The sequence below is a fragment of the Notolepis coatsorum genome (assembly GCF_963971535.1).
Source record: "Notolepis coatsorum genome assembly, chromosome: 2".
Taxonomy (NCBI): Eukaryota; Metazoa; Chordata; class Actinopteri; order Aulopiformes; family Paralepididae; genus Notolepis; species Notolepis coatsorum.
The window spans coordinates 187,335,250-187,362,409 of NC_140166.1; the positions used below are offsets into that span (position 1 = coordinate 187,335,250).

Consider the following 27,160-nt stretch of genomic DNA (forward strand, 5'->3'; position numbering starts at 1 on the left):
TCTACGGCAAATGTATATACACTCTTTTTCTGGACACTTTTGTATCACAAACAGTACTGTATTTGCAAATCTGATATGTCATAAATGTATAGATGTAGCAGTACTGTCTATCTGTATGTCATGCATGTCATATATGTTATGATGAATTGAAAATGGGGGACCCTGATGTAAACAAGACGAAAGTCTTTCTCTGGTCTGCATCCCCTTAACAATTGTATGTATTGAGCTGTACTGTACTGTACCCATTCTGCAATCTGTTAATAAACTTTTCAATCAATCAATCAAAGCCATCAATGACCAGGTTGTTTCTTCTAGAAACATAGAATGCTGGTAATCTAACGTAATGACCTTTCAATGATTGAATCCGTTCTAGCGACTGGCTGGTCCTTAAGGTCCCTCGAGTTGGCTTGGAACAGTCCTTAATAAAGCTTGAGATTCTCCCCTCTGTTGCAGAGTTTAAAACCTTGATCTCCAACCTTTGTCAATCAAGTTGTACGTGTTTTACTTTATTTGTTATCCTTACTTTTTGCCTCGCCTTGTTGTTGTTACAGGTACCAGGATATGGCTAGCAGAGATATGTTCAACCTATGAAACAGGTTGTAGTTAGTCATGGACAAAGGGAGGCGCAGACATGTTGTTACTGGTTCTGAATCCTCTCGGTTGTGTTTATTACAACAGCACTTATTTATTCATGAGAATCTTCAATCAATCATCATAACATTATACCATCACTTAGTTAAATTATTTTACATTACTTTTAATACATTCCATTATAGTTCCGTTCTTGTCATCAATTCAAAAGCATATTCATCATTGCAGTACACATTCTACCCTTTTAGGATACCCTGGTTCACTTCAAATAGCATTTTCCTTTCAAATGTAGTTATCCAGCATTATATACTGTACATTGTAATTAATTATGTCTTTATACATACCGTAATTCCTCTAATAGTGACCCGGGCTTGTATTTGCTTAAACTGTAGCGGGTACCAGGCTTTTATTAGGAGGAGGCATGTATAAGAGAGAGGCCTATATTTCTAATTTTCAAACGGATCATAATGAATAAATCAACATTTTGTGTCAGTTTGAACCCAGTAAAATGTACTGGGTTCATTTATTGAAACCAAGTACTGTATGAAATAGTAAACAGTGCAATTACAGGTGGTCACTGGTCATTTCAACGTTTTCAAAGTGAAATCAAGTAACTTTAGCTTAGCAGCTCAGTATGCAGCTCAGTATATTAGTAACCCGGCTTGTATTAGGAGGTCGGCTTATAATTGCTTAGCTCAAGAGCGCACCCGGCCATTAATAGAGACCCGGTTTGTAATTGAATACCGGTCACTATTAGAGGAATTACGGTATTAGATGTCTTAAATATAAGCACGCGAAAAGGGAGCATTCTCCTGTTAACCTCTGTCTAGGCATATTGGAAGAGACCATCGTATGTCTTCTTTTAATAACACTGTCATTCTAATTGTCTGTCAAACAATTCCTTACATCATCAATAGCTGTTACCTTTATCATCATTCGTTTATCATCAGTCATATCCACTATTCTATAGTGCACAGGAATACCTCAACACCTCAGTGTCACTCATATTTGTGTTCCAGCTCAAGTTCGGTTGAACCTCTAATCAAATGTGCATCGAAAGTACATTTATATATATATATATGTATATGGCCGATCTCAGCCTTACTAGGAATTTGCTAAACCGTGACCATGGTGAAACCCAAAGGAATAGATTTATATTTACATTTAACGGAGAGCGGGATAGAGAGAGAGAGAGAGAGAGAGAGAGAGCATGTGGGACAGCTCCAGTGTCTAGCTACTTCTAGCTAGTGTGGCCTAATTCTAGTCCTCTAAACCACCTTTTAACACTTGTACCAAATATGTCAATATTCATGTACCGAACAACATTTCAACTCAAACAGTACATATTTCCCAAACCTAACCTTTATAATCCCCTTGGAGATACTTAACTCCGACACTTTAATGATTAAATGGGCAATTGTATTTCAACACTATTTTAATGTACCACGACGCGGCGCCATTAATAGACGGTCAACTTCTAAATCACTTTACTTGTCGTCTTAAACTTGACTCAAACATCACCTCATTGGGCCTTTGACATTGCATGTATCCTTGTTAACCTTTATGTGTGTTTTGTAATGTATTACCCACCTATGAAACAGGTTGTAGTTAGTCATGGACAAAGGGAGGCGCAGACATGTTGTTACTGGTTCTGAATCCTCTCGGTTGTGAGGATCAGCTCGCCTCGTGTGCCTGTAGGCAGCAAAGTACGGTTCCCTAGAAGGCGAAGCCACTGAACACAAGTCCATGTTCCCAGCCTTCCCAGAGACAGTCGCATTTCTCTCCTCTCCCCAGGCTCCTCAAGGCCGTTCCTACCGCCGCCCCTACTGCCTTCATGAAGCCTGACGCTGCTGTGCTCTGTGCTTTGTGCCGGTTATCGGACTATACTCAAATCAACTCGAAATGGATCTAATCAGTGGATTGCATATTTTCGTCAAGGAAGCAGAATAAGGCTAACCCTATCTGCCTCTGCGACATTTCAATCGGGCTGCCAACTTGAAGTCGTGGGCATTTGGATTATCGAAGCTTTTGGGATTGCAATAAGAAGATTTTGGATCTGTTTACCGCACACAGGACCTACCAAAATGAACTGATTAAGTTTCAAGTTTCAAGTTTCTTTAATAGTTGTCATACAGAAGTACAGAATACTTTTGTACAAAATGCTTCTTACTGTTGCGCTCCAGAGACTGTGCAAGACAAGATAAGTATGAAATAAAAACATAGTAAAATTAGAAGTAAAAAAAAAGAGGTCACAGTGTTCAGTTTAGACATATGTACAATGCTCGATGCAGAATAGACGTAGCTACCATACAATATACAATACTGTGCAGTGTACTAATATACAATACTATATAGTGCAAGGCAGAAATGGGGAAATGGGACGAGGTGCAATTTAGGTACAATTCACAGTAGGTGTACGAGTTGCAGTGCAAATCCTTTATCAATAAATATAAAGTGTAAGTGTGTTTGTGTGATCTAAAGTGTGGAGAGTGGGTGCTGCAGTGTGTTGTTTGTTTGAGTGAGTGTGGGTGTGTGTGCTGTGTGCATTTGATGGTTGTTGCATAGTGATTATTGTTCGTTTAGCGATTATTGTTCGTTTAGCAGCCTGATGGCCTGGGGATAGAAGCTTCTTCTGAGTCTTTCTGTGCTCGCCTTAAGACTCCGGTATCGCTTGCCTGACCGCAGCAGTTCAAAGAGGCAGTTGTTCGGGTGGCTCGAGTCCTTAATAATTCTCTTAGCCTTCCCCTTGCACCGCTTGTTGTAAATGTTCTGGAGGGTGGGAAGCCCCCCTCCAATTGTGCGTTCGGCTGAGCGTGTCACTCTTTGTAGTCTGCTACGGTCTTGTGCAGTGCTATTCCCAAACCAGGAGGTGATGTTGCCGGTCAGGATGCTCTCTATTGTACATGAGTAGAAGTTCCTAAGGATCTTCTGACTGACTTGGAACTTCCTTAGGCGCCTGAGGAAGTAGAGGCGTTGTCGTGCCTTCTTCACAACACTGTCAATGTGTGTGGTCCATGTCAAGTCCTCGGATATGTGGGCTCCGAGGTACTTGAAACTGTTCACTCTCTCAACCGGTGCCCCGTCGATGCTGAGGGGGCTGTAGTCCTTGACCCCCGACCTCCTGAAGTCCACAATCATCTCTTTTGTTTTGCTGACGTTCAGGGACAGGCAGTTCTCCTGACACCACTGTGACAGGTTCTCTACCTCTTCCAGGTAGGCCCTTTCGTCGTTGGCAGAGATCAGGCCCACCACTACTGTGTCATCAGCAAATTTGATGATGGTGTTGTTGTTCCGCTGTGCTACGCAGTCATGTGTGTACAGGGAGTAGAGGAGGGGGCTCAGAACACAGCCCTGGGGGGCCCCTATGTTGAGCGTGATGGATGAGGAGGTGCAGTTGCCGGCTCTTACCACCTGGGGTCTGCCCGTCAGGAAGTCCAAGACCCACTGGCACAGGTCATAGTTCAAGCCCAGGTCCCTGAGCTTGGCTATGAGTTTGGAGGGGACTATGGTATTGAATGCTGAGCTGTAGTCGATGAACAGCATTCTCACATAGTTCCCCTGCCTCTTGTCCAGGTGTGATGCTGCTGTGTGCAGCACATGGGCTATGGCGTCCTCCGTGGACCTGTTGGGGCGATATGCAAATTGCAGAGGGTCCAGGTTGATGGGGAGGGAGGAACAGATGTAGCCCTTCACTAGCTTCTCAAAGCACTTCATGGCTATGGAGGTGAGGGCTACAGGGCGGTAGTCGTTGAGGCAAGCGGGCGTAGATTTTTTGGGTACAGGGATGATGGTGGACTTCTTCAGACAGGTGGGGATGACAGCCTGTTCCAAGGACAGGTTGAAGATGTCAGTGAATACCGGGGCCAGTTGGTCGGCACAGACTTTTAGGACGCGGCCGGGGATGCCGTCCGGTCCTGCTGCCTTCCTGATATTCACTTTTTTAAAGATCCGTCTCACCTCATGCTCTGTTACCCTGAACACTGAGTCTCCATCAGCAGACCCCCCCCCCCCCCCCCATTGCCGTGGTTTGTAGGCTGGTGTTGTTATTCACAGCCTCAAACCTCGCATAGAAGGAATTGAGATCATTTGCTAAGGAGATGTCACTGTTCAGTTTGAGGGGGGTGCCTTTGTAGTCTGTCATTGTTCTGAGGCCCTGCCACATGCCTCTAGAGTCAGCCTGTTCAAACTGAAGTTCAACTTTATCCCTGTAACGCCGTTTTGCCTCTATTACTGCTCTCCTGACGTTGTATCTTGCCATCTTGTGTTCTTCCATGTTGCCTGTCACCAGCCCGGTGTTGTATGCTGATGTGCGCACTTTCAGAGCCTCACGGACGGATTTGTCTACCCAGGGCTTTTGATTTGGGTAGATTTTAATTTTGGTGGAGGGGATTGTTTCTTCTACCTAAGACACTTGGACACTTGGACTAATGCATTCAGTCATTTGGACGGAGTTGTTAAAACTCACTCCACTCAAACCAATAGAGTTATAATTCACTCTACTCAAAATCAAATTTAAATCGACGTGACTGGGGAAATGTTGCCAGTCAGTCAGCCAAAATAAATTCCTGGACGACTCTAAGGTCGAACTGAGAGCTGCTGGAGTCGAAGGCCCTCTTGGAGATAAGAGTGGCATGCGCCCCCCCCACACCCAGCACCCACCCCCCCTCCTACGTGTATGGCCCAGCGCCTCACGTTGGTGATGGCAGCTAACTCGTATGCGTGCTGGAGGGGGGAGCCAAGGCTGTCTCGTCAACAAACCACCCCCCAGCCCCCCCCCCCCCTACCCCCCGCGCCAAACATGGCAGCGGTAATACGCATTAAATATGACATGACTGTTCTACCTTGTTTCTGATGGAGGTAATCCTCTACCAGTATGTTCACACCGTTTTGACACATAATCTAATGATATTAACGTGACACCACTTCTAGTGGGCATCACATTGTCTTATTGTTAAGATTTATATGTTGTGGTTTTATTTTATTTTTTATTTCTTTGCTTATTTCTGTGTACACTCGACGCAACTGTAAATGAAGGAAACCTCAGTTGCCTTTCGAGTTTAAATAAAGGGTTGAAATGAAATTATAGATCCAATGTGTTCAAGTGTATATTTCAACGGCTGTTTTTTTGCTCAGAACAAGATGTCCTGACCGCCCTGGTGAGGCGTAATTATTGGAAAATGCACTCTCTATTGTTAGGATAGGGGTTTGGCGGAGCCCAATTGCAGAACACAGGAGGAGAGAGAATGGAGCGGTTTAGGTGGGTTTTAATTATGGTTCCCCAAGCAGACAGTTTCACAACAGGAATGTGCGACAGGTACAAGAATGTTCTTGGTATGAGGTATGGTGCGTTCCATGTGCCGCGCATGGGGTGTCCATGTGAGCGGAGCACCGGGGCGGTGGTCCTGGGGCACAGAGAGAACAGGATTAGCGACAAGGCAATTCAACAAGGTTTGAGTAGCAAGGCTAGAGTTAGTCGTCGTACCTAGGAAGTAAGGTTAACACTCCGATGAGGGTAGAACAGGATCTACCGGCTGAAGTATCCTCACGCTGATGAAGGAATCCGTCACAGCCGTGTTGATTGATGGGCTGGCAGCGTGGGAAACCGGGGAACGGATCTTTTGATTTCAAAATTTCAAACATAATTTTTTTAACAAACTTGCATCAACAAATTTCCTTTTCAAGCACTATAAGCCAGGTCTGGAGTATATCTCGCCGTGATTACAACATCTATAACAAAATTGTGCCTTTCATGTTTGAGTTGGGCTCTAAAACCATAATAAATTGTTAGCAGACACCTGTATCTGTTCAGCGATCACATTATTGAGTAATTAATCCATTAATCTATTACTGTGAGAGTAATGGAAGCTTATTTTGTGTCGATACAAAAGTGTCCCAACCGACCCTGCTCTCCCCTACGGCCACTCTGTCTGACACGTTTATTAATAAAAGATTACAGCACTGCAGTGCAACACGGCCGTCCCAGGTTCGACTCCCGGACCCGGCGACCTTTGCTGAATGTCTTTCCCCCTCTATCCTCCCATACTTCCTCTCTCTCTATACCGGACTGCCAAAAAGAAAATTTTAAATAAAAAATCTACCAAAAACACACATATTGAAAAAAAAGTGCAATGAAGGTCTGTGTAAAGGAAATTATGAGATTTCCTTCTAAACACATCATACAATTATTGCTGAAAACTGTGAACTATGTAGTACTGAATTGTGGACCGCTAAACAGTCTTTTGACATTTTTGTGTGTTCAAGGAAGTTAGTGATTGTTGCATCCTCCCCCCCCCCCCTCTTCTCAGTCAAACACAGTCATGACTCCTGCTGTTGGTAAAAAGCTGACAGGGCTTGTTGCAGCTACCTTTACCCCACTCACTCCACAAGGGTAAGTCATTTGAAAGCTGTATCCTGGGAAGGCACTTTTAGCCACAACAATGCCACACAAATCTGGCCTATGGTGAAAGAGTGTATGCATGCACCAACCTTCCAAAATGGTCTGTTAAAAAAAAATCTGAAATCCAAAAAACAATGCGGCTGACTTACTCGTCATAACATGTACATTGTTTGCTTTACTGTAGCCTTGTGTTCTATACCCCCACCCCCTCTGATTTATTTGTAAAACTAATAAAAAAAAAACAGATCCAGGAGTGTGGGTTAACAGACCCCCTCTGATGGGATAGCTGCCTGCTCACCTCACTGTAGAACATTGATTGATTGATTGATTGATTGAAAACTTTATTAACAGATTGCAGAATGGGTACAGTACAGCTCAATACATACAATTGTTAAGGGGATGCAGACCAGAGAAAGACTTTCCTCTTGTTTACATCAGGGTCCCCCATTTTCAATTCATCATAACATATATGACATACAGATAGACAGTACTGCAGCTCCATGCTTTACCATGATATGCTGTGATTATTATTGGGCGTATCCGTGATAATAGTGGTATCATATGCATACATACCATACTGCAATTGTTTTTAGTAGATACTGTCAGTATTTGTGACTGTGAGCATGCACCACTCTAAAGCTAGAAATCAGAGAAAGAACCCTTCAATCTGTGACTTTACTGGCATGTAAATGTAAAACCTGGGTCTGTTCCATAGATAATGAATGTGGATCTGACTTTATGAGGCCATAACATGTGTGTTATTAAAACCTATGTGTGTTTAAAAAAAATATTAAAACCTAATTTGGGTGTAAGTGTTCACACAAACATGTTATGGCCTCGTAAAGTCAGAGCCCCCACAGATATTGACAGAACTGTCATGGGGTACAGGAAGAACATGAATGAAGACTTTCCCCTTTTTATTGCCTTTGCGATATTGCATTATTTCATGTTACAATATCAGTATGAAATTAATATGTTCAGTCAGTGATTTTTAGGTTTTTTTTTTACTCGTTTTCTTTTTTTTACCCTTTGTTGTTGTTTGTGTGTTCTTTTGTTGTTTTAATTGTTGGTTGCCATTTTCACATCTCGTCCCACATCTGCAGTGAAATCAACCTATCAGAGATCGGGCCTTATATCAATTACTTGATGGAGAAACAAGGTGTATATAATATATTTGGTAAGTTCACAGACATACCTTGGGAGTTTATCCTCGCCTGACTGTAGTTACATGTATGTTCACCTTTTCTTAATATACATTTTGCATTCAGTTGTTTCTGTGTGGACATCATCATTTAGCTGTTTGTCATACATGGACCACGTGACCCCTTCTTGTTGGTATGTCTACAGTTGTGGTTTGTTTTTAGAGTATCCCTTCTGTTGTGAGGATCCTTTGAAAATAGACACAACAACGACTTCACAGAATAGAGAATATACATTTTGTCCTTACCATTGGCTGAACAAGGCTGAACAACCTTTCCTACACCTATCTGATTATTGGCTTTGTATAAGTGGCATGTTATTAGCCTTGTATTGAACTCAACTCTAGATAAGGCTTGGTCTTCGTAAGGACCTCAATATTCCTACATCACCCTGATGGATGCTCTATCTTTCACCATCCACTGTCACTGTTTGATACTGTATGTATTAGGGCTGGGCGATTCTTGCTCAAATGTGAATCACGATTTTTCTCTCTAAGAATTGTTAGATTCTTATTTTTTCAATAAAATCAAAGTGCTTGACTTAAACTTAAACATAACATATATGAAAGTGCTTGACTTAAACTTAAAAGTCTCTTGTAACATACAAAATAACTCAAGTCAGAATCGTCATCATTTAAAAAAGTTAAGTAAAAAGTAAAAAACAAAATATATATATTTTTTTAAAGAAAATAAATCATCATAATTTATAAATGAGATTGCATAGGTCTATGAATCGAGATCACAATTTTATTTCGATTAATTGCCCAGCCCTAGTATGTATGTGTTTGTCCTCTGCTCCCCTACCAGTGAACGGCACCACTGGGGAGAGCATGTCTCTCACGGTGGAGGAGAGGAAGACTCTAGCGCAGGAATGGTGTGAGAAAGCCAAGGGGAAGTAAGTTGGCAAATTTGTGGCAGGGCTGCTAGATTCATAATCATAAAATCATAATCACTATTATTTTTGATTGATATTGAAATCATGATTATTAAACACTATTACCCATTGATTTGAGAACACCATATTATGACGACGACTGAATTTGTTTTACCTTTGTCCTCGACCAAAGGCTGTCTTTCTGTCATCTTCTACAAGTTACCAAAGACGCTTAAAAATAAGCGGAGAAACACGCCGTGGCTCCCTCCTCCCTCTCACTTGTGCTGTATTCACAACTCAAGATAAAATGAGAGCAACACGGCATGCAGCACAATAATCGCTTTATCTTGTTTTTCCTGATCGTGGGAAGCCAAGGTTGTAATTGAAATAGAAACTCGATTAATCACCCAGCCATCATTTTTGGCCGATTTTTGCGTAGACATTATTTTCAATAAGATCTGTACAGTCTTATCAATCAGTGAGGAGGGGTAATTGTTGTCATCGCTGTGTTGGCAAGTGCTGACCCACTGCCGTGGGATTAAGTTGTCGGGCGGCAGTGGCTCAGGAGGTAGAGCGGTCGTCTGGTAATCGGAATGTTCCCGGTTCGATTCCCACTCCTCCCGGGCAGCATGTCGAAGTGTCCTTGAGCAAGACACTTAACCCCGGGCCCTAATTGCTCCCAATGAGCAGGTCTCCGCCGTCAGTGTGTGAATGTGTGAGTGAATGGGTGAATGTGTGGAACAAAATTGTAAAGCGCTTTGGATAAAAGCGCTGTATAAATGCACCATTTATTTTACCATTTAAGTTTCTGAATGTCTCCACAGAATGGAGCAAGTGATTGTGCATGTGGGATGCATGAGTCTAAAAGATTCCCAAGAACTGGTGAGTTATTTACATCATGTGACTCCTAACTAACCACCAATCAGTACACTAGCAATGTCAGCACAACAACACATTTTCACACTCCTATTTCAAGCTGCTCGTAGGTGGGCTTTTGGGAGGATTGCACGATTGGACTGACATATAATCTTATCACCCGTTCAGCTCAATCGATTCCAAGAGTTACAAGATTTTCTTGCCATGTTAAAATTAATCTCTTAGGTCTCTTTCAGTAGAACGATTGCACACACAGTAGAGGCCTTGCACGGAATATTTGTGTAGTTCTCAGTCTCCCAGCATGGCTGCCAGTAACATAGCAACTGTTGTTTTTGTACATGGCAAAGGAAGAGACAATGGTCAGTCGTCCCTACAAACACAATTGTCAGTGTCCACGGGTGGGAAGCCAGTGGGGTGTGAGTCCTGGTCGTTTCCACAGTGACTCCTACTGGTTGGCTGGGGTGCCTGTTCAGCAAGGAGGGGATCTGGGGCAGATAGCGTGAACCTCTGCACACATTACGCTCCAGTGAAACTCTTAGCTGAAAAGCTTAGGTGAAAAGAAGCGGCTGGCGACTCCACATGTATCACCTGATAGTCTTTCAACATTGTATCATTTATTTTCATTGTAGCATTTTGATGCTCTGTCTCCTCTGCGTACCCGTTATAACTGTCTATAATTTTCTGTGTATAATTATTTCCTTGTATTCATTTATTATTTGCCCACCTCAACACCTATTACATGCCATAGGCGGCTACGTGGCGTAGTGGGCAAGGCGCTCGCCACGAAATCTGGAGACGCTGGGCTTGCCTGTTCGAGCCCAGCGCTCCACATTTGCTTTCAGTTTAGCTGGTCGTCCGTACTAATACACATTGCCCGTATTAGGGGGTGGGAAACTGATGGGTGGGGATTGGGCGTTGTGGACAGCGACTCCTACAGGTCGGTTGGTGCGCCTGCGCAGTAGAATCAGGAAGTGTCGGGGGCAGCGTGAGCCTCCCACGCGTTACTCCTCGCCACTGAGAGATCGAGCTGCGCAGGTGAAAAGATGCGACTGCTGTTACCTCAAGTACCGGAGGGGACTTGTGCTATGTATGACTTAGTCCACATTGCAGCCGGCTTGTGGGAGGCAAGAAACAGCGTTCGTGACAGGGGAGGGTTGAATTGGATGATACGAAATTGGGATGGGAGAAAATATAGAAAATGGGAGAAAAAGTGGATAAAAAAAAAACCTATTACATGCCACCACCCTCACTGAATTGCCCTTCTAAGGTTTCGTATTGAATTCCGTTTCATATTAAGGTTTTCCTAATCATTAAGGGTTAACGTCAAGGTTGTTGTTTCATTGTGATGTGGGCTTGTGAAGCCTGTTGAGACTGAGAGTTCTATTATATAGATTTATGTATTATAGTAATATTATAGTATTTGTGATATTAGGCTATATGCAGAAAAAACTTGCAAAGACTTGACTTTACTGTGTTCCTCACAGGCTCGCCATGCAGTAGAGGTCGGAGCAGATGGGATAGCAGTCATTTCTCCATCTTTCTTTAAACCCAGCACTGCAGGTGTGTGATTAGAACCCCCCCCCCTCTCTCCCTCCATTCTCAATAGAAGGTTTTTAAAGATGTTCACCTACTTCTATTTCCTGTAATCCACTTACTGCAGTGATCATTTGGAAAAACAAAACATCTGTAGCACTTCATATTACGGTAGACAAATTACAAGTTAATTACTGTGTATTGTGTAATAACATAGAAATAACTTAATTACCTGGTAATGTTAAGTAATTATTCACAAGTATCGGGTAGGTTTACCTGAGAATGCAAACCCTGGGTAGGAACAGCAGTCTGTTAGTATATACTAGTGTATTCTACAACCTTCTAGAATATAATGCACCATTACAACGAAGGCCTGCAACTCTAACATTAACATCCGGTGTGTATATGCATAAGCATAATCAATTGACTGAAGTTTAATCAGGCATTAATAAGGCTTTAAAAAAAAATCAGCCACACCTAAACGTATGAGCACAACAAGGTTATTCTAATAATTTAAATAATCACTCCACTGATGTAGAGATTGGCACAATGTAGCTCTAAAAGTCTCTGTTTTTCTCTTTTATCTATTTATTCAATTCTGTTCTAGTGGTTTCTCCACGTTGAGTTTTATTTTAGCTCTCACTCCTTTTTTTCTTTTTGATCTTACATTGTTCTTTCCCATTGTTCTTCATATTAAGGTGTTAGTGTTTCTCTACAATCTTTTCCTTTTTTCTGATGTTTCCTACATAAGTTAGTAGAAGGTTCAAATGAATATCAATGAAGGTATATTCTTTTTTTTTTATTTTTCATAATATTTCACTACAGTAAGGGAAGGCGCAAGACCAAAAGCGACATTCTATTGAATTAGAATGAAAATGTTAGATCCTATGGCAATTAGCATAGGAAGATTAGGATTACAAAGCTCAGTTTGGGCAATCCGGTGGCCTAAGGGAGGGAGTCATACGCGGAGGATGTGTTTATGGAACACAGGCCTGTACGACTCTCTGGGAGAGGGGGAAAAAGGGGATTTTTATTTGTATATATATATGTTTTTAAGCTCGGCTCTCAACGGGACCTCAATAATTGGATGTACATCTATTGTAGCTTCGCACTCCAGAAGCATTACCAAAAACTACACAAAAACATGTATAGATTATGGCTAGTTTGAATATAATGATATGGAACACTGGTGGGATAAATAAACAACACAAACGCAAAAGCGTGCTCACACTGATGAAAAAAGAACATGTGGACGTGGCTCTACTAAGCGAAACGCACATTTTAGAGGAAGACATAGATACGTTAGCGGATAACACATATCATAATATTAGTCACTCTTCTTTTGGTACGAGAACTCGAGGTGTAGCCATAGTCGTTAGACGTAAGTTAAATATTGAATTAAAGGGAGTATGGTCGGATGCAGATGGGCGTATAACTATAGCTAGGATTGTACACAATAACAGGAAAATAGCGTTGGCAGCGGTATATGCCCCAAATTTGTACGAAGAGGGTTTCTTCTCTACACTAACCAATGCAATGTTAAACCTTCCCGATTACTCATTTATAGTAGGTGCAGATTTTAATGCCATTTGGAATCCAAGGATGGACAAATCTTACCTCGCCTTTTCCAGCGAACAAAAGAATTCATCTAAAGCATTAAAGGATTGGTCGAAGATTACAGGTGTAAATGACTTATGGCGTTCACTTAATCCCACGACCCGAAAGTACTCTTGTCGTTCGGCGAGACATAACACATTATCCAGAATAGATTATGTCTTTGCATCCCGAGACTATTTGATAAATATGAAGTGGAAATGATACCTGTAACTGAGGGGTACAATTCCCTGACTGTATTACTAGATATGATACTTACTACCACTACCTTTGTACTTTATATTCGGCCACCCAGTACTCGGCATAAATATATTATGATGAACACTGTCACGTAGATGAAACGGATCCAACACAAATGTACGAATTAGAAATAGGTCTTTATTTCTACACAGCGATGGTGTGTAGAACAAGCACTTAATCAAATCAATCACATTTATGAATGGGAATAGTATGCACTTTTATGGCAAGAGTATTCGTTGGTATATCAATAGAGAATGTCCAATCTCTGAAGGCGCAGGTGGTAAATATACGACCTGGAATAGTTAAGGAATAACAGCAATGATACTTTAATGATTATAAGACTGGATACACTAAGGGGGGTAATCCGGTCGCTTGTAAGACAACAGGAGTAGGAGGGGGGGGGGGTAGAGTCTGGCTGCCTCGTCCGGCCAAGGGTATCCTGGGTGAACCCACAGTTGTGCAGCTCGGTGCGCCAGCGATCCTTGGACCACAGATGAAAGCAGGTGGACTCTCTGTGAGCCGGCTCTCTCCGGTCCACGGGGGAGAGACGTGAAGCGACCTCGTCTTGCAGAGCGTCTCCTCACTTTGCGTCCTCTCCAGGGGGGGGGGGTTCCAACACACGGCAGTGTCGGGGGTCTTTATCCATGGAATAATCACTGTACACAAAGCATAATCCGTGCCTGGGAAGGCGGGCTGTCGGTATGCAGGTCCACTCGCTCGTCGGCTCTGGGGCTCCTCGGATGCAGTCTCACATGGGGTCGACCATCCTGGATAAGCAGCCAGTTCTCTGCCCGAAACGATGGGGTACTGACTACGGTAGTATTCTCACCGTACGAAGCACTATATATTAACAGACTATTATTAGCTTAATAGACTACGTCCAACTCGACGATATAGTGCCAAATATGACTATTCAAATATTAATATACACGATGTCTCAATACCGATGGTAGGCCGAACTTGGCCTTACTCCCACACGTGGCGTCGCGGGGAGGCTTTACGTCTGTCACTCTATTGGAGGGTAAGAAACTGGACTGAAAAGGAAGTCCTACTTTAGTAGCGCAGTATATATACGCACTATGAACAAATAGTACCGTTAGTGGTGCGGTAGCCAGATTCCTACGCGGAACTAGGACTTGTTCGTACATGTTGAGCGGTACGTTTGAACTGGGTCTGGGGGGTATGGCAGCCTGGCACCAAGGTCTCGACCAATAGTAGAATGGAGACTATTATGGGATGTTCAGTAGGCTAGAATGGATATTCAATGCATATTGTACAAGGAATATACAAGGGATATCAGGGAATATTAGAGAATATACAAATACAATTAAATATATATATATATATAAATATATATATTCGGTTTAATCTGGCCCTTCACAACAGCCACCCCCTGATTGGTCCCAGACCTAATCAGTTAAGCAGAGACAGATTAATCGCGTTGTCTATTTACACATAAGGGTTTGCTGTAGGGGTCAGTCAACTTCACAAAGTCATAGGGTTATGGGGTCATGGTCATCATCGATTGTGTCTGGGAGTCGGGGCAGTTCTATGAGCCTCGCCACGGGACGGGTGTAAGTGCGACAAGCACTTCAGCTGCTCGGACCTTGCCGTCGGCACCGGTGATCACTTTGCTTACGCGGCCGGCCGGCCACATAGCTCTGGGCAGTGATTGATCAATAATCATGACGACTGTTCCTTCTGTCAAATTGTCTCTCTCCTTTACCCACTTCTGGCGGGTCTGTAGAGACGGTAGGTAGTGCAGTAGGAATGTCCTTTGTTGTGCACTCTCTATGGTAGTGCAATCATCTAGGTTGGGGTCTGCGGAGATAACAGTGCTCAATCCACAGAACACAGGCTTCTTATTCTCAGCCTCCTCCTGACTGGCTTCCCTCGGGATAGGCGTGGGCCACTCTCCTTCCGGGAGCTTTAGGAATGCTGGGCCGTCACTGTAGACATTGCGACGGGTGAGGTCATCTAGGGGCATTCCCCGGGTGATGACGTCAGCTGGGTTCTGTTTTGTATCAACGTAGCGCCACTCTGTTTCTCCGGTTAACTCTTCGGTTAAGTCTTGAATCTCGGTGACTCTGACTCCCACGAAGACTTTGTACTTGCATGAGTCCGATTTGATCCAGGCGCGTACTGTCGTGGAATCTGACCACAGGATTGTTCTAGACACCGGTATGGTGAGCTCACGTTGGATGAGCGTGGCTAGGTGCGCTCCGGCTAGGGCTGCGCAGAGCTCTAGGCGTGGGATAGATTGTTGCTTGCGTGGGGCTATTCTCGAGCGGGCGAGGACAAGTGCTGTGTAGATCTCTCCCCCCTCTTCTTGGGCCCGCAAGTAGGCTACTGATCCGTATGCGACCTCTGAGGCGTCACTGAAGACGTGTAAGTCCATTTTACATGTCTCTGGCCTCACCGTGGGTGGGAAGTAGCTTCGGCGCATATTAACGCCTGGGAGTGAGTGGAGCTCCATCTCCCACTCTCTCCAGGTGGATGCAAGATGGGCGGGAATGGGGTCGTCCCAGCCCTGGTCCTTGTCCCACAATGCTCGTACAATAATTTTTGCCCTGGTGGTGTACGGTAGAATACATCCTAGCGGGTCATATTGTCGGGCGAGTGTTGTGTACACACTCCGTCTGGTGGTCGGCGCCGCCGCCGGCCTTCCCTGCTCCGTAGTCAGGGGCTTGTGTCTGTAGTGAAGCGAATCTGTTTTGAATCGCCACACCAATCCCAGGGTCATCTCCTGGGCTTCTCCCGGGATTGTAGCCATCCAGGTCTCGCTGCTGGCTGCCTTGTCCTCGGAGGAGAGGCTGCGCAGTACTTGCGGATCGCTGCTGGCCCACTGCCTGAGATCAAAGCCGCCTTTGATCAATGAGGCGCGGAGTTTAATCAGGAGAGCCTCGGCTTCTTCCTGGGTTGAAAGGCTTTGTAGACAGTTGTCTACGTAGAAGCTGTTCTTTACGCTGTGTCGGACCTCTTTGTCCGCTGCTGGGTCCTCTGCTACATGTTTCTGTAGTGCAAATGTAGCACAGCAGGGGGTGCACGTCGTTCCGAAGGGGAGGACTTCCCATTGGTAGATGGCTGGGTGCTCATCTCCTGGCTTCTCTCTCCATAGGAACCGTAACAGGGGCTTGTCCTCCTCTACTAATCTCACCTGCAGGAACATTCTTTTAATGTCCCCGCTGATGGCCACCTTTTCCTGGCGGAAGCGGAGTAGAACGCCGAGTAGGGAGGGGCCGAGTGTGGGACCGGGCAGTAACTCTTTATTCAGATTTTGGGATCCGATCTGGTAGCTGCAGTTAAATACTATGCGGTCTTTACCGTTGTGATGGACCTTGTGGTGAGGCACGTACCACGATTCAGTGGTCTGGTCAGCCTCTTTAATGTCCATCTTTGTGACGTGTCCCGCTGTGATGAGCTTCTCAATCTCAGCGCGGTATACACTCTCTTGGGCGGGGTTCTTGGCTAAGCGCCGCTCCGTGTTCGGCAGGTACCGTTCTGTGGCGTCTGTCTTGGCGTGGAAAGTAGGCATTCCTTCTCGCCGCAGGAGTGGCGTGGCGTATCTCAACACGCCGTTGACCGGGACTCTCTTGGTCCCTGTCTCGAGGAGGTGAATGGCGTAAATGTCATCTTTAGAGCGAATGTCTTTCTTTCCGTTCTTAAAGGGCATTTGTTCCAAGGTCCATAGCCGCTCTACGTGTTGCAGGAGTGCGGTTTCTCCCTCTGTGACTCGGGAGTGGAGACATCTAGTGGCTGTACTTCGGTTGAGAGATTTGGCGAGCGGGCCTTGGAGAGTCCATCCCAAACGGGTCTCGACTGCTGCAGGACAGCCTCGGGGTCCGGTATGAACCCGGTCTATCGGGACAATGAGGTCTGCATGGTCGGAGCCTATCAACAGGGTCGGCATAGCATTGTCTATGAGCGGGATCGGTAACTTGCGCAGATGTGCATATTTCTCCATCAGCTTGGCGACAGGGTATGTGTACCGCGACAGTCCTATTTCTTGGCTGGTGAAAGCGTCTGTAATCTGGTACCGTCGCTCAGGCTGGCCGCTTGCTGCGATAGAGAATGAGACATTCTCGCCCTTTATCGTCTTCAAATCTCGTCTTATTGTCCGAATTGTCATTTGGGTTTCGCTTCCCCGCAGCCCTAGCTGGGCCGCAGCGGAGGCGAGCAGAAGGGTCTTCTCTGACCCGTCATCGAGGACGGCGTAAGTGTCCAGGACTTTATTCTGGTAGCTTAGTGTCACACGCACTACTTTTAGGAGTACTTGGGCTCCACTGCTGCTGGCGGGATCGATGTACATGACGCTCGCTTTGCTGCTGGATGGTGCGGGTGAAGGGCGCCGTCTGTTACTGTCGTGAAGTATGTCCAGATGGGCTCCATCGCACTTGGTGCACCTTTTCTTTAAGCGGCATTCGGCTGCCATGTGTGAGCGCGCACAGCGAAAACAGCGCTTGTTGGACTTTATCCATTGACTTGCTTCCTCCGCGTTCAGCTTGGGGAAGGAGTCACATTGCGCTAGCCAGTGTTCTTTCTCACAGTAGGGGCACACTATCTTCCACTTCTCCGTTCTGGAGGGGGTACTGTGGCTCCTGCTGCTCGGTACTGACTCCGATTGGTGCATCACAGTCACCGATCTTCTTCCATCATTTAGTCGTCTGGTTCCTTCTCTGGAGCCAGGGGTGCTCCGTCCGAATGTATCTAGCCGTAGGCTGCTGACTTCTCTCGCCAGGAAGTCTGCTAGATCGAGGAGGTTCGGTTCGGGGCCATTCGGGTCTCGGTGGTCTCTCTGCCGCCTAAAACGCTCCTGTCGAGCGGGCGGCAGCTTCTCCAAGATCCTTTCCACATTTGAGTTGGCGTAAAGTTCATGCCTCCCCTTCTCTCTCTGCGCTCCCAACATCCCTACCAGGGACTGCACTCTGATGGACAGGTCGTCCAGTGCTCGATTGTCTATTGCTGGGGGTAAGCGGTCGATGTGTCGGATCTCCTGGATCACGTAATCCCATATGCGCCCATACCTCTGGTCCAATGCTACCAGCGCTGCTGTGTATGGGGTGGTGGAAGTCGCGTAGGCGAGCGCTATATTATGTGCGCGGGGTACCTTTAAGTGCTTCAGTAGGATGGCGTATTTATGGCGTTCATCCAATACATCCACCAACATGGTCTCCAGACACATGCGGAGTTCTGTATACTGGGCCCGGTTCTCTTGGGTGAAGTCGGGTACCATAGGCGTGCCAATGTATGACGCTGACTGTGGATACATCGGCGAGCGTTGGGGGAGAGGCCTCCTAGGCGAGTCTCCTCCCGCCCCTTGGGATGGGCTGGTACCGGCAGTGTACCATGGCCCGCTTGTCCAGGTGCTGTTCCTCGGTGCGGGTCGTGCGTCGTGCTCACCCGTGTATAGAGTCGGGGGTCTGTAGCGCAGCTCCGCGGGAGTATAGCCTGGGCTGTACCGGACCTCCTGGTCCGGTAGAGTACTGTGCTGTCGTCGGGCGTGGTTCTCCTCCTCTTCCTCTTCGTCTTCAGTTAGGTCATCCAGTGCTTGTAGTCTCTGGTTTAGCCTCTCCACAGGATATGCTGCTCCTTCCCGGTTGCTAGGTCTCGCTTGGACCGGTGGGGGGAGGTGGTCTGTGGGGGGTATAGACCTCGTCTGTTGGTCAAGTTCAGGGTTGTTTACTCGGCTAGGGGATGCCGCCCTGGAGGTGTGTCTAGACGAGTTCCTGGAGCCTCTGGCGGAGGGAGAGGGTGTTGTCCGTCTGATCAGCTGTTCTATTAGTTGCGCTTGCTGTCTGTCGCGCTCTGCGTCCCGTAGAGCACCAGCAGCTGCTCGCTGGCTGTCTGCTCGGTCTCGGGCCACATTCTCTTCCCTCTGAATGCGTCTTATTTCTAGACGTATATGCTCTTCTTCGCTCCGCTGCTGGATCTGCAGTCGGTCGCGTTCAGCAGCGGCGTTCAGGCTGATGAGGAAGGCCTGCTGTAGGGTCCTCTCTGCCTCGCTGGGAGAAGGCGGTTGTATAGGGGAGCCTTCCCTCGGGGTACTCCTTGCGGAGCCTTGGAGCTCTATCTCCACGGTGCTCTCCCCGTCTTCTTCCGTGCCGAGTTCTCTCTCGGTAGCGTTGTATTCCTCCCGGGACTCATCGGGGACTACTTCTTCAGTACTGGCGGGGTGTGAAGTCATGTCTGGTTCCCACTGGTCCCCACCGTGAACTTGGTCAGTTACATTAGAACCCGTAGGGGCCTCTATGGTCGGGGTAGTCTGGGCGTTGGGGTTAGACATACTTTTACTTTCTAGTTTTACCGCGTTTACTGTTAGTAGAAGACTAGGTTGTTGACTGACAGCGTAAGCCTCTAAGTACTGAGGGAGCCGTCGTTCGCGCTGCGGGCGTTGGTTAGGAGGATCGTTTCGTGGAGTGTTCATCATAGGCCATTTCAATATTAATAACACTATATTAATATTACACTAATTACCCTCCGGCTCGAAGGACCAATTGTAACTGAGGGGTACAATTCCCTGACTGTATTACTAGATATGATACTTACTACCACTACCTTTGTACTTTATATTCGGCCACCCAGTACTCGGCATAAATATATTATGATGAACACTGTCACGTAGATGAAACGGATCCAACACAAATGTACGAATTAGAAATAGGTCTTTATTTCTACACAGCGATGGTGTGTAGAACAAGCACTTAATCAAATCAATCACATTTATGAATGGGAATAGTATGCACTTTTATGGCAAGAGTATTCGTTGGTATATCAATAGAGAATGTCCAATCTCTGAAGGCGCAGGTGGTAAATATACGACCTGGAATAGTTAAGGAATAACAGCAATGATACTTTAATGATTATAAGACTGGATACACTAAGGGGGGTAATCCGGTCGCTTGTAAGACAACAGGAGTAGGAGGGGGGGGGGGGTAGAGTCTGGCTGCCTCGTCCGGCCAAGGGTATCCTGGGTGAACCCACAGTTGTGCAGCTCGGTGCGCCAGCGATCCTTGGACCACAGATGAAAGCAGGTGGACTCTCTGTGAGCCGGCTCTCTCCGGTCCACGGGGGAGAGACGTGAAGCGACCTCGTCTTGCAGAGCGTCTCCTGACTTTGCGTCCTCTCCAGGGGGGGGGGGTTCCAACACACGGCAGTGTCGGGGGTCTTTATCCATGGAATAATCACTGTACACAAAGCATAATCCGTGCCTGGGAAGGCGGGCTGTCGTCGGTAGAATAATCCGGTATGCAGGTCCACTCGCTCGTCGGCTCTGGGGCTCCTCGGATGCAGTCTCACATGGGGTCGACCATCCTGGATAAGCAGCCAGTTCTCTGCCCGAAACGATGGGGTACTGACTACGGTAGTATTCTCACCGTACGAAGCACTATATATTAACAGACTATTATTAGCTTAATAGACTACGTCCAACTCGACGATATAGTGCCAAATATGACTATTCAAATATTAATATACACGATGTCTCAATACCGATGGTAGGCCGAACTTGGCCTTACTCCCACACGTGGCGTCGCGGGGAGGCTTTACGTCTGTCACTCTATTGGAGGGTAAGAAACTGGACTGAAAAGGAAGTCCTACTTTAGTAGCGCAGTATATATACGCACTATGAACAAATAGTACCGTTAGTGGTGCGGTAGCCAGATTCCTACGCGGAACTAGGACTTGTTCGTACATGTTGAGCGGTACGTTTGAACTGGGTCTGGGGGGTATGGCAGCCTGGCACCAAGGTCTCGACCAATAGTAGAATGGAGACTATTATGGGATGTTCAGTAGGCTAGAATGGATATTCAATGCATATTGTACAAGGAATATACAAGGGATATCAGGGAATATTAGAGAATATACAAATACAATTAAATATATATATATAAATAAATATATATATTCGGTTTAATCTGGCCCTTCACAACAATACCCAATGCTCAGATCACTGTTCTTTACTCAGGAACATTTGGTATACTATCTTCCCGAGCCCCAAGATGGCGTTTTAATTCGTTGCTGCTTAACAACAAGGAATTCATTACACAACTCAAAGAAGCTATTTTTTTTTTATATTTTTTATTATTATTGCAGAACAAAAATTATTAAAAGTCAGTACTCAACACACAATGCATAATGAAACTTTCAGTAAAGGTGGTTAAAATACATGCAAGTACAGAAACAAGATAAAATAAAAATAGTCTATAATAACATTTTAACCGTATACAGTGTATATCCAGCGAAATTACAATTATATAAATGTTAGTATAGAATATACCCCTAATACCTATTTTCTAAAACCCTACACACATATGCTCCAGCTCGAACCCCCCCCTCTCGGACCCCCTCTTGGATAGTACCTCCATTGTCCCTCACTCCTAACCAGACACTACCGTTATAAGCTAGCTTTTATTCTCTCCACCACTTCCACCCACATTGACATTTTGGATTCATTGAGACCCAGAATTCTTGCTGTAGATATTTCTTGATATATCACATCGAGATATGTAAGAAACCACACTTTCCGGCACATTTTTTCCGGTTGAAACCAGCGTGATGCGATCAGTTTTTTAGCTACTGTGATACCCGATAAAACCAATCTCTTTAATTGTGGATTCACTGCAAACTCAAAAACATCATTCAATAGTAATACCGAGGGGTGTACAGGTATATTCCAAGATACGAGTATTGATAATTGTTGGGACACATCTTTCCAGAATGCCTTAACTGGTGGGCAGTCCCAATACATGTGCATAAATGTTCCTTCGTCCCCGTTTGTACATTGGGAGCATTTGGAGTCTTGTTTAAGCCCCATTTTGCACAGCCTTATAGGAGTCAAGTATGTCCTGTGAATATAGTTCAGATTGATTTGTTGATGATCCGGGTTCCTTGATGTAAGTCGGACATTTGCCCAGGCTCCTTGCCAATCAAAGTCATTTTCCAGGTCTGGTATATCCCTCCTCCAGACAGTGTCTAGTTGAAGGGTTTCATACGAGGACGTTAGTAATTGATAATAAAAACCCGATACAAAACCTCCCAATGTTTCTCTTTCATAGAAAAATTCGTGGTATCTGTGGTGTTCAATTGGTATGAGTAATGGAACACCGTGAGATCTCAGACAAAGTCGTAACTGTATGTAAAAAAGCCATGTGGACTCAGTGAGGTTAAACTTTGTGCATATTTCGACATAACTACAGAGGCCCTGGTTATTAAAAATATCCCCTAATGAGTGTATGCCTTGCTCTTCCCATATAGGGAATCTTATAGGGCGTTTTCCCATTAAGAGTGCATTGTTATTGAATATGGGAGTGTGATTATGCCATTCTTGAGGGTTAGGATATTTCTTAACCTTGCTGGACCTACAAAAGGCCTTTGACACGGTCAATCACTCCATTCTGATTGACAAGCTAAAAGCAATTGGTTTTGATAGTCTATCAGTGAGCTGGATGCAATCCTACCTTGAGGGGAGGGAACAGATGGTGGAGGTAAACGGTACCCTATCCCCCCCCCTCACAGTGAGCTGTGGTGTTCCACAAGGAAGCATACTAGGACCGCTACTGTTCCTAATTTATGCAAATGACATGTCGTCAGCTTGTGACTGCAACTTGTTCCTGTTTGCGGACGACTCAGCCCTGCTGGTCTCTGACAAGAACAAGTTACAGGTTGAAAAAACCCTCAGCTCGGAACTAGGCAGAATCTGCATATGGCTCGCTGATAACAAACTATCATTACACATGGGCAAAACAGAGTCCATTCTCTTCGGTTCAAATAACAAACTCAGCAAGACCGACGGCTTCTCAGTTACAGTGGGTGACAATATTGTCACAAAGAAAGATGAAATTACCTACCTGGGTTCCATCCTAGAGGCTAATCTCTCCTGTGACAAAATGGCATCCAATGTAATAAAAAAAGTCAACCAACGAACTCGATTCTTGTACCGGATCTCCTCTCTGGTAAACAAGAATACCCTGAAGACTCTGGCAGGAGCACTCATTCAGGGGTACTACGACTATGCTTGCACCTCATGGTACCAAAGCACCTCAAAGGCGCTAAAAACAAAATTACAAACATCTCAAAACAAACTGGTCAGACTACTGCTTGACCTTACTCCTAGAACCCACCTCACCCCTGCCCACTTTGACAACCTAGGATGGCTTAGAGTAGATGACAGAGTACAGCAACTTGCAATGGGCCTGGTCTACAAGATACACTACACGACCAAGGTACCCATGTACATGGCAAAATACTTCCCAAAGGTCAGTGAATACCACGATCACAACACCAGAGGGAGCTCCACAAATCATGTTAAACCCAGATTCGGCTCAAATAAGGGACTAAACACGTTTCGCAATTATGCCACATCAATGTGGAACGCCCTACCCAAAGCTGTAAAGGAATGTGGATCACTACCCACTTTCAAAACCTCTCTCAAGAGACACCTACGGGAGACTGCAATTCAACACTGGCCCCTGTAAATATCCTAACCCAACCCCCTCCAATGTACAGTCATTTACCTAGTATGGTTTTGTCAATAGTCCAATGTACAATTTTGTTTGTTTGTACAGAGTCTCCCCCCCCTCAATGTACAGTTTTGCTTGCTTATACAGTGTGCCCCCCCCCCCCCCAACCACCTCCAATGTAAATTACCCAGTATGGTTGTCAATATCCCAGTGTACCCAACCCCCCCCCACCCAACCTCCTCCAATGTACAGTTTCTATGTCAAATGTATATACTCCCTTTTCTTGACTCCTTCTGTATCACAAACAGTACTGTATTTGCAAATCTGGTATGTCATAAATGTATAGATGTAGCAGTACTGACTATCTGTATGTCATGTATGTCATATATGTCCTGATGAATTGAAAATGGGGGACCCTGGTGTAAACAAGACGAAAGTCTTTCTCTGGTCTGCATCCCCTTAACAATTGTGTGTATTGAGCTGTACTGTATTGTACCCATTCTACAATCTGTTAATAAAGTTTTCAATCAATCAATCAATCAATCTTTTGTGTTTCCCGCCATGTTCTGATTGCATGGGTAATTATGGGGCCAAATTCCCGCTCACAATGCTTGATTGAAAGTTTAGTGTGTGCTATGTCTTCCAGTCTCTGTGGGGCTACTATGTTTTCTTCTAATTCTCTCCAAGATACCAAAGCCTGGGGGTCAAACCATATTTTCAATGGTCTTAATGTGAAAGCCTTAAAATATTGTAAAAAATCTGGAACTGCCATGCCACCGTCTGCTTTATTTCTCTGTGCGGTGGATCTTTTTATGCGAGGTGGTTTGTTATTCCAAATAAATTTGTATGTGGAGGTTTGTAATCTTTTCCAGTAGCCCTCTGGAGGAGGTAACGGAAGCATTGAGCTGAAGAAATTGATTCTTGGTAATACATCCATTTTAACTATTGATACCCTTGCCTGTACTGAGTTTTTAAGTTTTGCCCACCTGTCCAGGTCGTCTTGATTTTGTTCTGTATTTTTGTGTAATTGTGCTTCACCGTTTGTCTTATGGTGTGAAATATTTCCACACCCAAGCATCTAAAATGTTTGACCATGGGTATCGCACCTGGGAGGGTTGTGTCTTTTTTTGCACGGATGTTAAGAGGAAGAAAAGCCGACTTCAGCCAATTTATTTTAAATCCCGATAAATCACCAAAGTTCTCTATCAACTTGAGTATATGCGGCAATGTGTTGTTGGGGTTTTGCATGAACAATATTACGTCGTCCGCATATAAACTAATTTTATGTTGTGTGCCCTTGATTACTATTGGTTCTATGTGTTGGGATTGTCTTATAAATTGTGCTAAAGGTTCTAATGATAGATCGAATAGTCCGGGACTAAGAGGGCAACCCTGTCTGGCAGAGCGTGATACCGGAAAGATATCGGAGATGAATGTACCTGTTGTAATCCTGGCCGATGGGTCCTTGTATAGTACTTTAATCATATCAATGAATCCTTTTCCTAACCCCATCCTTTCTAATACTGCCCATAGAAACGACCATTCCAACCTGTCAAATGCTTTCATAGCATCCAGGGATAGCATCGCCTTAGGTGTGGTGTCCTCTTTGTCTGCATCTAGTACGTGCAGTATTCGCCTTATGTTATCATTGATCAGGCGACCTTTTATGAAGCCTGTTTGGTCCGGATGAACTAAAGACGTCATATGCTTTTGCAATCTGATGGCTAATATCTTAGAGTACAGTTTGACATCGGTTCCGAGGAGGCTTAAAGGTCGGTAACTACCGCATTCAGTGGGGTCTTTGTCTTTTTTGTGAAGAACTGAAATGAGTGCGATATTTTGGTGTTTATGGAAGCTCCCCTCTTTGACTGAGTATAAGATCATATTTAGTAATAAGGGTCCAAATATGTCCCAGCAAGAAATGTACATTTCTGATGGGATACCGTCAATTCCCGGAGCCTTACCGTTTTTCATTCCGGATATGGCCTTCTTGAGTTCTTCTAATGTGATCGGTGCTTCTAACTGTTTAGCTTCGTCCTCCGAAAGTTTAGGGAGAGTAATTTGATTAAGATATGTGTCTAATTTGTTTTGATCAAAGGTCGTTTCTGAATTATACAAATCGGAGTAGAATTCTTTGAATGTATCGTTTATTATTTTGGGGTCTGTTACAAGAGCTTGTTGTTTTCTAATGGCAGTTATATCTGCAAATTTTGCATTAATTCTTAATCGCATGGCTAATAGGTGACTAGGTTTAGAACCTTGGAAATACTGCTGTTGTCTTGTGCTGCGTATTTGCAATTCCGATTTTTGTCTGTATATTGCTTTGATCTCTGTCTTTAGAATGTTAACTTGGTTTTCTAGTCTAGTAGAGTTGTTGTATTTTAAAGAATTAAAAAGCGTTGAGTAAAGCGTTTCCATTTCAGACAGTTTTGTGCATTGATTTTTGCGCAGTATGGAGGAAAATCTATCCGTGAAATCCTTGATCATACTCTTTACCGACATCCATAATATTCTGGGGTCTTGCTCCGCGTTTGCATTATCCCGTAGGAATACTGTGAGAGCTTCTTTAATTTGTGTAATGAATTCCTTGTTGTTAAGCAGCATAGAATTAAAACGCCATCTTGGGGCCCGGGAAGATAGTGTACCAAATGTTGCTTTCAGAATTAAGTAGCAGTGATCTGATAGCGCATTGGGTGTCATTTCCACTTCATATTTATCAAATATTCTCGGGGATGCAAAGACGTAATCAATTCTGGATAGTGTGTTGTGTCTCGCCGAACGACAGGAGTACTTACGGGTCATGGGATTAAGTGAACGCCATAAATCAATTACCCCTGTTGACTTTGACCAATCTTTTAATGCTTTAGATGAATTTTTTTGTTCGCTGGAAAAGGCAAGGTAAGTTTTGTCCATCCTTGGGTTCCAAATGGCATTAAAATCCGCACCTATTATATATGAGTATTCGGGGTGGTTTAACATTTCTCCGGTTAGTGAAGTGAAGAAACCCACTTCGTACAAATTTGGGGCATATACCGCTGCCAACGCAATTTTCCTGTTATTATGTATAATCCTAGCTATAGTTATACGCCCCTCCGCATCTGACCATACCCCTTTCAATTCGATATTTAATTTACGTCTGACGACTATGGCTACCCCTCTAGTTCTCGTACCAAAAGAAGAGTGACTAATGTTATGGTATATGTTATCCGCTAACGTATTTATGTCTTCCTCTAAAATGTGCGTTTCGCTTAATAGAGCCACGTCCACATGTTCTTTTTTCATCAGCGTGAGCACGCTTTTGCGTTTGTGTTGTTTGTTTATCCCACCGGTGTTCCATACCATTATATTCAAACTAGCCATAATCTATGCATGTTTTTGT

At 44.7% G+C, this 27,160-nt stretch overlaps 1 protein-coding gene across 1 annotated transcript in view; it reads left to right on the forward strand.

Moving 5' to 3' along the window:
* The window catches only part of npl (N-acetylneuraminate pyruvate lyase (dihydrodipicolinate synthase)), an 86,708-nt gene that overhangs the window by 9,641 nt on the left and 49,907 nt on the right, over nt 1-27,160 (forward strand). Inside the window, exons 2-6 of the mRNA XM_084308426.1 lie at nt 6,897-6,979; nt 8,092-8,165; nt 8,995-9,082; nt 9,886-9,943; nt 11,422-11,497. Of these exons, the coding sequence (XP_084164552.1) occupies nt 6,897-6,979; nt 8,092-8,165; nt 8,995-9,082; nt 9,886-9,943; nt 11,422-11,497 (379 nt within the window). The remainder of the gene's footprint in view (nt 1-6,896; nt 6,980-8,091; nt 8,166-8,994; nt 9,083-9,885; nt 9,944-11,421; nt 11,498-27,160) is intronic.